This window comes from Diaphorina citri, unplaced genomic scaffold (assembly GCF_000475195.1).
Source record: "Diaphorina citri unplaced genomic scaffold, Diaci psyllid genome assembly version 1.1 scaffold575, whole genome shotgun sequence".
In the NCBI taxonomy this organism is placed as follows: Eukaryota; Metazoa; Arthropoda; class Insecta; order Hemiptera; family Psyllidae; genus Diaphorina; species Diaphorina citri.
The window spans coordinates 12,151-25,323 of NW_007378009.1; the positions used below are offsets into that span (position 1 = coordinate 12,151).

At 40.1% G+C, this 13,173-nt stretch overlaps 1 protein-coding gene across 1 annotated transcript; it reads right to left on the minus strand.

Annotated features, from left to right (window-relative positions):
• On the minus strand, positions 1–13,173 carry LOC103510220. Its single transcript, XM_026824329.1, has 4 exons — positions 12,684–13,173; positions 1,738–2,236; positions 182–312; positions 1–98 (listed from the first exon to the last, which is right to left on the minus strand). Exons 1-4 carry the CDS (start codon positions 13,171–13,173, stop codon positions 1–3), a joined length of 1,218 nt encoding a protein of 405 aa, XP_026680130.1.

Consider the following 13,173-nt stretch of genomic DNA (forward strand, 5'->3'; position numbering starts at 1 on the left):
TTAGGACAATGAGGACACTGAAGAAGACCAGGCATTGGTTCTGGGCTTGTCAGTTCTGCTGTCGAATTTTACAATGACCATGAGGTCAAATTCTTGTTCTGCGAACAAGGAAGTTAGTGAGTAAATTAGTAGGTTGCATAGAAACAAAGTAGACTTTTTTAAAATACATATTTCCACTTACCATTGATATTGCTAGCTGTATCATCTCCTCCTACAGTTCCATTGATAGTTGTCATATTTCCAATGTCTGCTCCTTCTACTTTACCGGTAGTAGTATCACTACTTGCAGTTGTTACACTGGTGGTAGTCGTGCTGTTAGTTGCAAGCACCTCAACACTCCCACTGCCAACATCTCTCTTGTTTCTTGGCGAACCAACTACCTAGATAAATAATTCATTTTCAAATTGGCATAGATATCAAATATGTACATACAGGATAATTTCTTATGGAAAATCACAATATTAATGATTTCTAAATCAATATTTCTTTTGGCGAAGAGAAACTTTTGCTACAATTTTTTTCGGCACTGTCCGGAGAGTGTTGACTCCCTCAACAGTTTACTGAAAGCTATAAAGTTATTTTGATCTACCTAAGGAGTCGGCGTGAACGACCTGCTAGCTACAGTTAAAGCGCCTTACATACATAACCGAAATCGTTAGCTTAATCTGCGGGTCGATTTATGAAACCTCTCCATCATATTCTATCCCTATATCTCTCGTTATTCTCCACATCCATCCAATCCACTCCTTTATCCTCGATATCCTTTCTTATCATGTCACTGTACCTCATTCTTGGTCTTCGTTGTGGTCTTGATCCTTCTGGTTTGTACTCATAATATTTCTTTGGTTAAAGCGCCTTACAGGAAAAACTTGAATTTTCCTGGTCTATTCTGCCTGTCTTGAAGTCCAGTCTATCTGACTCAGTCTGTCTGCATTAGTCTGCAAGTCCAGTCTAATACATTACTATTATTTATGTGCAAGTCCAATCTCAACGTGACCAAAGCAAATACAACCTACTAATCCGTCACGTTGTGGTAACATCACGTGCAGACCAGATGACCATTAATAGGTTTGATTTCCTCGGATCATGTTATTATTATTATTATTATTATTATTAAACGATTAGATCAAACTTTATTTTATTTACAGAATAAATATTTACAAATGGTAACATAATGTATAGGTACAAAATAAAGTTTGATCAAGGGTGGGGTTAATGCCTATGGCATTCTCTACCAGCCCACCCAGCTAACAATATTTCATGTTACATGTTACGTCGCAGCCCGTTCTCACTGCTCGAATTTTTCTTTGTCCAGGCCGCGGGTTTGATTTTCGCCCGAAGCGGATTTCATCCTGAAGGGATAAAGTTCGTTCTCGGAACGGCTGGACTCGCCTCACGGGAAAAAAAATCTTCTCGTTCAGTGTGAACGGGTTGTCAGGGTAAAGCATTGAAGTTGAAGATCAACGTACATAGTTACATAATACATAGGCATTGTTCCTTGTTTGTCTTAAACAATTTAAAGTTTTGCAATGTCAACGTGTCGTAGAACTTATAGTAGACACAAATCTTTTATGTATGACCTAGCCGATGTCGCCTTACCTGTTGATAGGGTTGCAAATGTTGCTAGGCCAAGTTTGGAATTTTCGAAATTCTTTGAATTCAACTTGTCACTCGCTTGTCACAAGAAAATCTTACAACTTTTAATTTCCTCATTGAAAAAAAAAAAAAAAAAAAAACCACTGGAATATAATGCGACTTGTAAGTCCGGAATATCCCAGGTAGGGCATCTCCCGACGGTGTCGCTTGAGCCAGCTCTCGGTTGGTGCGACGTTTCTGACTTTGCCGTCGGCGTTTCTGACTTTGTCGTTAACGTTTCGTCTCAGGCGGTCTACCGTCCACTCTTTTGCGTCCAGAGCCAGGAAATGCTCAAAGCTGTGATCCGTTGCCCTTTCGTCGAAAGCATGGGCTCGGATGTACGGCAGTACTCTTCTCTGTGTAATGAATCGCTTCTGTCTTGTCAGTGCTTCCGTGGTTGGATGGTACCAGGACGTGTAGGACCCCCACTGAGTGGATGTGGTTGGTCTCGCCTCTGGGTATTTGGTGCTGGGCGTTTCTATCTTGTTAGCATACACAGTTCGGACGATGGGATCTTCCAGGTATTCCATGAAGCGGTCTGCACCTCGCTTCTCTCGGTGGTAGACGGTGCGGAATTTCACTCTCGAGGATGGCGGAGGCTCTGAAAGAAAGCAGAAAAATGACGGAAGGCATGAAACTGGATTCACCGATGTTGATAGCAAGGAAACTAAATCAAGATTTCCACCCTTATCCGAAACTGTGTAATAGTCCAAAACAAAAATGGACGCGACACACAAGGGATCGAGAATAGACCACCTTAATATCTTAATATCCAAAACTGTCTGCAAAAACTAAGAGGAGGAATTCCCGACTGTTTTCAAATCTGTCTTACATAATCTTATTCGAATCTGCGGTGAGGAATTTGAATCGTATTTAGCACCACCATTGGGAACTATTCATTCAACGTACTATCGCTATAGAGCGATTCAGCACCCAATTGCCCACAGATGGTCACCCATCCAGGGCAATCGTGTGCTGCTGGCTTTGCCCCATAAGACGAAGGAGTATCAGATAAGTTGTATTTTCCTTTCGGAAACTGGATCGATTTTCCACTTCAAGATGGCGTATTCCCAGTCCTTGATCTTCAATGGTTGGGAATGCGAATGCGCCATCTTGAATTTCCAATGGTTTAGTATAGGCGCTACCCTGACATCTAATGGATGAATGAATTCCCGAATTTTCTTTAAAAAGAGGGGAAATGAGATTCAGAAGAAAGGAAATCGTCTCAGTTCAGCCGTATTTTATTACGTGACTTTTTCTATAGGCAACATGGCTGAACCAATGAGATTCCATTTTGGACGTCCACACTCGCTCTATAAAGCGGAATCTCACAATCTCGTTGGTTTAGCCATGTTGACTAAAAAAAACACAACCCCGACCCAAAGTTGTGACTTTCGTTAGAAGTTAATAGCTCAACCCTAAAGGGGATTTAGTTAAAAAGTCACATAATAAAATACGGCTTTTCCGAAAGGTAAATACAACTATACCTGTTGTGGTGGGCGCCTCCGTGTCTTGGTAGGTGAAAACTATCTTGCTCATGATTTCTAACATAAGGGTCATGTTGAACGGTTCAATCGTCGTGATTTTGTCAACATCGACGCCGAATCGTCGCTCTATATCTTTGATGAGACGAGTCTTAGTGGGCGTGAATCGTCGCATAGCTTCGAAATGTGTGTACAAGTCCCGCTTCACGATTCGTCTCCCGGTTTCGTTCGAATTTTCGACGGAATGAAAGGAGGACACTGAAAGACGTTGGTACCTACTCTTCCTATACAATAGCTATAAAATTTACCCATAGGTACAATAGTATATGTCATTTTAAATTCCGATGGAAAAAACGTAGCAATAAAATAAAACTAACTCGGTACACTGCGAGGTAATAAAAATTACGAGCACAAGAATCAGGAAAAAGAATGATAGTAAGAAAATAAGTTATTTTCTTATTATTATTTTAAATAACAACTTTACTGTAGGTATGTAGTTTGGTTCCTACAGGATACGTAAAAAAGACATGAGGCTTGATAGAGGGAACTGTAACAGCAGAGGTCTCCTCGTCCCAAAATCGAAGAGAGATGGACAGGATAGGAGAAAGCCAGCCGTTCCGAGAACGAACCTTAAAGTTCGCCCAGGGCAAAAATCGAACCCACAACCTAGCGATTACCTTTCTAGCTAGACAGGAAGATGGTGGTTTTGGCAAACCAACCGTTCCGAGAACAACCCTTTTCTGTTGAGAATAAAGTTCGTCACAGGCGGGAATCGAACCCGCAACCTAGCACAAGGCGGCAGACGCGCTACCCTCCAAGCTAACTAGGTTAGCCCAACACGGCCTTAGAAATCATGAACATGTTTAGAAACATGACAAATTTATTATCTATGTGTACACACAATCCACAAACTATTAATGAATTTATTTAATTTTGACATCCTTTGTAATTTGTAAATAATACTATTTTACTTAGGTTAGGTATTTTGAAAATGGATACAGATACCATTGATATTTATCCCGACACGGAGTTGAAAATGTCTATGAAATAGACGAAACTCCGAGTCGGGATAAATAACCAACTCGTAAGTATCCATTTTCAAAATAACCTAAGTAAAATAGTATAACAAACCACAAATTTCCATAATGTTGAAAGGCGAAAACCAATGTTACATTACGTACTCATATACATACCTACGCGAAAATAGTTGTAAACGCCAAATCACACAAATCTAATCCTCAATTCACACAAATCTAATGCTAAATTACATAGTTCTAATGAATATAATTATTCTAAGAGATCGTTTTTACCGACAAACGGTCCCAATTTAAACCCAAATCGTGTAATTGCAAACTCGGAAATTTCATGTCTTGATTCAGGTCGCGGAATTTGTCAAATTAGAGCGAAAAACTATTCAACTCCATTCCAGAGCACGTTTCTTATTAGAGGTTTTTTCCCCTCATTAGAGAATTCCTCAGATCTTTCCATCCATATTAACACAACACATGACCGATTTTTTTAATTTTTCAAGAGGTTTGATAGAGGGAACGAAGGAAGGTCTTATCATCTTATCGGATATCGGATAGGCGAAAGCCAGCCGTTCTAAGAACGAACTCAATGACACTATTGTCTGTTGAGGATAAAGTTCGAAGAAGATAGTAAATATTTAATTAAAACAATAAACTCTTCAGCTAAATCATCATCCAGTTTTTCGTTTATTTACAATAATGGAAAATTAATTTCTATGCACATTATTATCTATTTACAACACGTTATTTACAACTGTCTCAGACTCCCTTTGTCTTTGGTGAGACTCTTTGGTTCATCGATACAACTGACTCAAAAGACCCTTTATTTTTCGTCAGACTCTACTGGATTAAAACAATAAACTCTTTAGCCAAATCATCATCCAGTTTTTCGTTTATTTACAGTAATGGAAAATTAATTTCTATGCACATCATTATCTATTTACAACACGTTATTTACAACTGTATCAGACTCCCTTTGTCTTTGGTGAGACTCTTTGGTTCATCGATACAACTGACTCAAAAGACCCTTTATTTTTCGTCAGACTCTATTGATTGTGAGAGATCTTCTACTACTGAGTGAGACAAGCAGAGGCAAGGTGCTCAAGAGACAAATAATGTCCCAAGAAATCACCGTTCTGTGAAGGCAACCGTCTCATTTTCAAGAAACAGGAATAAAGGGGTCAGAAAAGGTTTAGTTTAGGAACAAAGATATCCCAGTTTATACAGCAGTTTCAGCAAAAGTAGCAGCAGCAGCAACAGCAGCAGCAGCAGCAGTGGCGGATACTCCAAGGAAGCTGGGGAAGTACCACGTCCCTTTGTTTCTTTGGATTCTTCTCACCTCCTACTTACCACCAACCGACCACCAGACCGGCACTTGGACTCCACTGTATATGACTTTATAGCTTCCTCGAAAATCTCACGACCCGTCACTGGTTCTCAGTACTGTCTACTTGCGATCATAGTAAACGTCCTAATCGAACCCGCGGCCTAGCGCTTACAGGGCAGACGCACTACCAACTAAGCTAACTAGGCTGGCAACCGTCTCATTTTCAAGAAACAGGAATAAAGGGGTCAGAAAAGGTTTAGTTTAGGAACAAAGATATACCAGTTTATACAGCAGTTTCAGAAAAAGTAGTAGCAGCAGCAGCAGTGGCGGATACTCCAAGGATGCTGGGGAAGTACCACGTCCCTTTGTTTCTTCGGATTCTTCTCACCTCCTACTTACCACCAACCGACCACCAGACCGGCACTTGGACTCTACTGTATATGACTTTATAGCTTCCTCGAAAATCTCACGACCCGTCACTGGTTCTCAGTACTGTCTACTTGCGATCATAGTAAACGTCCTCATGGTTGTGGTGTCGGCGCCCGAAGATCCGATTGAACGCCCGATTCTTCTGCTCCTTATAGCGACGACGTATCTGGAGTATCTCCGGGGAATGGGCCTCCTTCCAGACATTCTTGCAGTTGTAGTACGCCATGATAATCTTCTCGAAGAGGTCCTTCCCGCGTCTAAGGTGGGGAAGGTCGCGTTTGTTGCGGTTGAGGTGAGGGTGAAGGTCGCGGGCTCGTCTGAGGTGAGGTTGAAGGTCACGGGCGCGTCTAGGGTGAGGATGTAGGTCGCGTTTCTTGCGGTTGAGCGTTTGGACGGGATTAATACCAAACGCGGCGGCGCCTGGCTGGGATTCGTTCATCTCGGCTAGCGGGTTTGTAGTGGTCGGCTTGGCGGTTGAAGATCCTGAAAATGGAATGGGTTAACTGTAGGTAATATCACAATAAAACTTAGGGCAAAACTTGACCATGAGGTCAAATTCTTGTTCTGCGAACAAAGAAGTTGGTGAGTAAATTAGTAGGTTGCATAGAAACAAAGTAGACTTTTTTAAAATACATATTTCCACTTTGGTCACACCTAAGTCACCCACTCATTTCTGTTTAAACGAGAAGACCCGCCCACCTGTGAAAAGTGCGACGCCCCCCTTACAGTAGAACACATCCTGTTCGCGATTTCTTCATAACTTTTCGTTGTTGGTGGTGTCATTGTTTTCGCCAGAGAATACTTCCGCTTCATTCTTGGCGTTGTTTTCTTCGTTGCATTCGCTTTCAATAGTTTTCTTCTCTTCTTTTCCGCCAGTTCTGCCGTTGTTAGCATACTGTCAGCGTAAATGCTACTTCTATAATAATCAACATTACCACTATCTGCATAATCCCTGTGCTTTCTTTGTTTTTACATTATCAAAATGAGACCCTTAAAAGTGTACATGGCCGACTCTGTTTGTAAAGGTCCATATTGAAATTTAATTTTTCCAACTTCATACTTCACAGTGTACCAATGTACCCACCATATTTCTCACTAAAAGATCAAGATGTATATACTAAATATCAATGGGGGGATAAATCTATACTTCTGGAGAATACGAAAAACATGCTAATTAGACCAATGTCATTTCAAACTCTGAACCTATTAGTTAGAAAACAAAATTTCCTACTATTTTCAATATTATTTGACTATTTTCAATAATATTTGACAATATTATTTGACATATTTATTCAGTACTGGTCCGGAGTTAGAAGCGGTTAAATTTCAGCAAGATCCGACGAAAAGAAAAAGTGTTCGGCTTCTTATGGGTTAATATGATTGTCAAGTACACTACGTATATGATTGCTTGATAATTGACATCTAGACATCTACTGTGACTCTTGAAAATGACTGATACTATGCTTACCGGGTAATAAACACTTGAGAATTTTCCTACTAACTGATAGAGCAGGGGTGGCCAGACTTTTTTCGTTGCGGTTCCCTTCTTAACTTTCAAAAGTGTTCGAGGTTCCCCCCCCCCCACACAAGAAGACCTCATGAAAGCAAACCCAAAAGCCATCCACGTTGCCAATTTCTGGAAACTCAAGATCTGATGTTCAAGTTTGTTTCCGGACACGGAAAGTAAGTACAGGATGCATCCAATTTATTTCCGAAGACGCACGTAAAATTGGAAATACAGTTTGAAGGAAAAAAAGGGAATAATTTTCTGATTTGATTTCTTTTTTGAAGATATTTGATAGAGGGAACTAACTGTAACTACCAAAAGGTCTTATCGTCCCAAAAGCGAAGAGAGAAGGACGCAGTGGCGTAGCGTCCATGTAGGGCGTGTATGGCGGCCATACCCTCAAAATTTACTCAAATACCCTTAAATACCTATTGACTTTAAATATTTATGAAGAAGCATGTGCATGACTTATGTAGTAATGTGCATGGTGATGGAAATTAGTGCCCTTCACTTGACTTTAGACCACGCTACGCCACTGGAAGGACGATAGGATAAGAGAACACCAGCCGTTTCGAGATTCTCAGCTTTCGTTGTTTGAAAAAGTTTTTGTCATCGAAAAACCTCTCCCAGACTGACGACCTTTATCTGTTCAGGATAAAATCCGCCCCGTGCGGGAATCGAACCCGTGACCTAGCGCTTACAAGGCAGACGCACTATCTTCCAAGCTAAATAGACTCCCATCTATTTCTGGTCTTCTAGATTTTTGTTGTCCCATTTCTAACATAGACGGTCAAACTCTCTTGACTTGGCGGGGCGGAGCGCTACCGCGCTCCTTAATATCGGTATAACCAAGCTGCATTCTCATCCTATTGCTAATTCTTACCTACTCGTTCTTAGCTTCTCGCCAGTTCTTAATTCTTAGCTTCTCCCTAGTTCTTAATTCTTAGCTTCTCGCTAGTTCTTAATTCTTAGATTACATAAAGACCAACCCATAAAAGCAATAGATACCATTACCACACTGGCAGATTTCTCGAAATATTTGGTTTGCAATAATTATTATTTGTAGTTCTTGGTGATGTTTTCTCTGTGAAAACCGCAAATATCACATCCATGTAGCCATTCATGAACCAGGGGCGTACCTTGAATTCGGTGAGAGGCATTTTTTTGAGTCATGGTGGATATTGACGAATCAAAGCCGTCAGACCCCCAAGGTAAAAGGGATAGAGGCAGGGAGGAAGAAGTGATTGGTAATTTGGTTCGTCATGACAAATCAATCAACTTTAGGTCTGTCGCACATTTTAACCGTAATAGCGCGACTTATTGTAGTAGCGCGTAGTCGCTTGAAAAACCAAACTTATGAAATGAACTTGAAGCGACGTCCGACGCCCACAAAGTCATCACGAGATCGTCTACACTCTACAGTGTCTACAATAGACCTGGGGTCTACACCACTTGATGAGACTATCTACACTCAACAGTAGACCTGAAGTCTACACCACTGTTTGCTTGTCCACAGAAAACGTTAAAATGGTAATCTATGTTTTCACAACATTCAGTTTTATTACCTACCACCTAATTAAATATTTTATGGCATTCAGCTCTTGTCGAATTACGTTCTTTGCACTACGTAGGTAGTAGATACTTACCTAAAACTTTTTCCAAGAGGTTTGATAGAGGGAACCGTAAAAACGGAGGTATTAATGTCCCGAAATCGAAGAAAGGATGACGGAATAGGAGAGAGCCAGCCGTTCCAAGAACGAACCTTATCAGTTGGGAATAAAGTTTGCCTCGGGCGGAAAACGACAGATTACCACTGTCATTCGAATATCAAATATCTACAACGGAATATTTCCAAGATGTCAATTACTTATTTCAACGCGACGAAGAAATGTCAGAATGCACTTTGGCACTAGACATAAATATCTACAAATTAAGGTACATAATATATGATTGTATATCTATCTATATCTGGTATGTACTTAATATTATGGTGAAAGATCGCAGGGGAATTCCCATGGGGTTATGGCTTATGTGGATATTAATTACCAGAATTAAGTAATCAAGCAGGTAAATAAAAAATCAAGTAAATACTTAGGGAAAAATAAGAAAGCCGCCATGACACGTTAAAAGTTCTCCTCTGAAATTAAGCAACGTTACTCTTGGTTGGTATCTGGATAGATGACCATCTGGGCTATAGCGAGCTGCTGTTTTTTTTTTTAATCTCGACTAGGTGAGGTCAAAGTGAGTCTGTTGGTGAATGAAAGGTAAAACCCCCGTCGTAAGGAGAACTTCTTAGTTTTTATAAGAGACGTAAAACCCCTATGAAACAAGGAAAATTGGGACAGATCTGAAAGAAGTCTTGAAGGCTAACGGCTTGATTAATGGTGACATTGATACTTTGGAAAGTCCCCAGTCTTTAAGTTGGTAATTCTGAACAAACCGAGAGCCAAAATTTCGAAATAAATTTAATCCCAAAATAAATCAAGTGCCCACAAAAAATAAACAAAAATCCATCCCACCCCAAAAAAGATTAGAAATCAATTTTGTACCCCGCCTTTTAATCACTTCATAATTTGTGTGCTCCTCCTTCACGTAGTACCTACCTTTCTTTCCCATCATTGCACTCCTCTTTCCTCTAATATTACTTCTGCCTCACTGCATTGGCGGGGTGCCACCTACCTTTCTTTCCCCTCATTGCACTCCTCTTTCCTCTAATCTCACTTCTGCTTCACTGCATTGGCGGCGTGCCACCTACCACGTTGGTACCTACTCTTCCTATACAATAGCTATAAAATTTACCTATAGGTATAATAGTATGTCATTTTAAATTCCGATTGAAAAAATGTAGCAATAAAATAAAACTAACTCCGTACACTGCGAGGTAATAAAAATTACGAGCACAAGAATCAGGAAAAAGAATGATAATAAGAAAATAAGTTATTTTCTTATTATTATTTTCAATAACAACTTTACTGTAGGTAGGTATGTAGTTTGGTTCCTACAGGATACGTAAAAAAGACATGAGGTTTGATAGAGGGAACTGTAACAGCGGAGGTCTCCTCGTCCCAAAATCGAAGAGAGGTGGACAGGATAGGAGAAAGATAGCCATTCTGAGAACGAATCTTAAAGTTCGCCCAGGGCAAATCGAACCCACAACCTAGCGATTACCTTTCTAGCTAGACAGGAAGATGGTTTTGTCAAACTAACCGTTCCGAGAACAACCCTTATCTGTTGAGGATAAAGTTCGTCACAGGCGGGAATCGAACCCGCAACCTAGCACAAGGCAGACGCGCTACCCTCCAAGCTAACTAGGTTAGCCCAACACGGCCTTAGAAATCATGTACATGTTTAGAAACATGACAAATTTATTATGTGTTATGTGTAGACACAATCAACAAATTTCCATAATGTTGAAAGGCAAAAACTAATGTTACATTACGTACTCATATACCTACGCGAAAATAGTTGTAAACGCCAAATCACACAAATCTAATCCTCAATTTACACAAATCTAATGCTAAATTACATAGGTACCTAGTTCTAATGCTAAATTATATGTATAGTTCTAATGAATATAATCATTTTAAGAGATTGTTTTTACCAACAAACCGTCCCAATTTGAACCCAAATCGTGTACAAATTACAAACTCGGAAATTTCATGTCTTGATTCAGGTCGCGGAATTTGTCAAATTAGAGCGAAAAACTATTCAACTCCATTCCAGAGCACGTTTCTTATTAGAGGTTTTTTCCCTCATTAGAGAATTCCTCAGATCTTTCCATCCATATTAACACATGACCGATTTTTTTTTTTTTAATTTTTCAAGAGGTTTGATAGAGTGAACGAAGGTCTTATCATCTTATCGGATATCAAATAGGCGAAAGCCAGCCGTTCTAAGAACGAACTCAATGACACTATTGTCTGTTGAGGATAAAGTTCGAAGAAGATAGTAAATAATTAATCTTCAAGATGGCGTATTTCCAGTCCTTGATCTTCAATGGTTGGGAATGCGCCATCTTGGATTTCCAATGGTTTAGTACAGGCGCTACCCTGACATCTAATGGATGAATGAATTCCCGAGTTTTCTTTTAAAAGAGGGGAAATGAGATTCAGAAGAAAGGAAATCGTCTCAGTTCAGCCGTATTTTATTATGTGACTTTTTCTATAGTCAACATGGCTGAACCAATGAGATTCCGCTTTGGACGTCCACACTCGCTCCGTATAGCGGAATCTCACAATCTCGTTGGTTTAGCTATGTTGACTATAAAAAAAACGCAACCCCGACCCAAAGTTGTGACTTTCGTTAGAAGTTAATAGCTCAACCCTAAAGGGGATTTAGTTAAAAAGTCACATAATAAAATACGGCTTTTCCGAAAGGTAAATACAACTATACCTGTTGTGGTGGGCGCCTCCGTGTCTTGGTAGGTGAAAACTATCTTGCTCATGATTTCTAACATAAGGGTCATGTTGAACGGTTCAATCGTCGTGATTTTGTCAACATCGACGCCGAATCGTCGCTCTATATCTTTGATGAGACGAGTCTTAGTGGGCGTGAATCGTCGCATAGCTTCGAAATGTGTGTACAAGTCCCGCTTCACGATTCGTCTCCCGGTTTCGTTCGAATTTTCGACGGAATGAAAGGAGGACACTGAAAGGTGCGAACAGCACAGTATGTTTTGATTACATTACATTGAAATGTCGGTCTTTCCTAGCAAAATTCCTGTGTGCGGAGTCCAGTATGTAGGACTATTGCACCCATATGTTTTGTTTAATTTATAAAGGTGTTTCCACACATAGTCGACCGGTCGTCGATCGATGTCGACTGAACTGTCCACACTGCCTCGACAACATTCATCTCGTCGACGGCCGGTCGACTATGTTTGGACAGTGAACACACCTTAATAAATGGTAGACTGAAAACTATTTTCAAAACATATCAAAGACAATAAATAACTGAGTAACCCAGAGTCAAACATTCTTCTTTTAAATTTATTTTCGTTTAGCTACATATGCAGATATGTAGGTAAGAAACAAAATCATAATATTTTTTTTAGAAAAGATGCCAAAACTTCGTCATTTTCTAACTCTTGGGTTGTCTTGTTTGTTCCCTAAACATTACTTTAAGATGAATCTAGAAAAGATGCCAAAACTTCGTCATTTTCTAACTCTTGGGTTGTCTTGTTTGTTCCCTAAACATTACTTTAAGATGAATCTTGAAGATTGATTTCCTTCGTTAAGTTGACGGAAAGGTTTTGAATTTGATTAGAATCTTACCCTTTGTATCTTGTCCATCTTCGTCACAACTAACATCTTTGTCCTTCACTTCCTCAGTTATGTTTGTATTATATGCCACGGTTGTATCTCTTCCTTCTTTGCTAATAATAGTAGGATCAACATTGTAATCAGCGACTTTCATTCCATCCTTTTCGTCTGTGTAGTCTTCAATATCTCTCATTTTATCAGGAACTTCTCTCCTGTTTCTTGGAACAGCAACAGGTTTGACAGTCATCCCATAATCCAAACTTTCATGAACCGGAATACCATGAACAAATTTGAGCGTTTGTAGTTTGGCTTCCTCCGTGGTATGAACTGTCCACAACTTCCTCCTGAAGTTAATTTGCACGCCGTCCTTATTCGTCGGCCGATGTCTTGCCTGGATCTTCTTCCGTCTGACGAAATAGGGCGCCATTGTTTTGTCGTACGGATAGTTGGTCCACTGGAATATAATGCGACTTGTAAGTCCGGAATATCCCAGGTAGGGCAT

Coding starts and splice junctions, on each gene's coding strand:
- LOC103510220 (XM_026824329.1), bottom strand. CDS start 13,173: ATGCCCTACCTGGGATATTCCGGACTTACAAGTCGCATTATATTCCAG. Junction 2,237..12,683: donor AGATGGACAAGATACAAAGG/GTAAGATTCTAA, acceptor GCTTTCTTTCAG/AGCCTCCGCCATCCTCGAGA. Junction 99..181: donor TACAGCTAGCAATATCAATG/GTAAGTGGAAAT, acceptor CCTTGTTCGCAG/AACAAGAATTTGACCTCATG.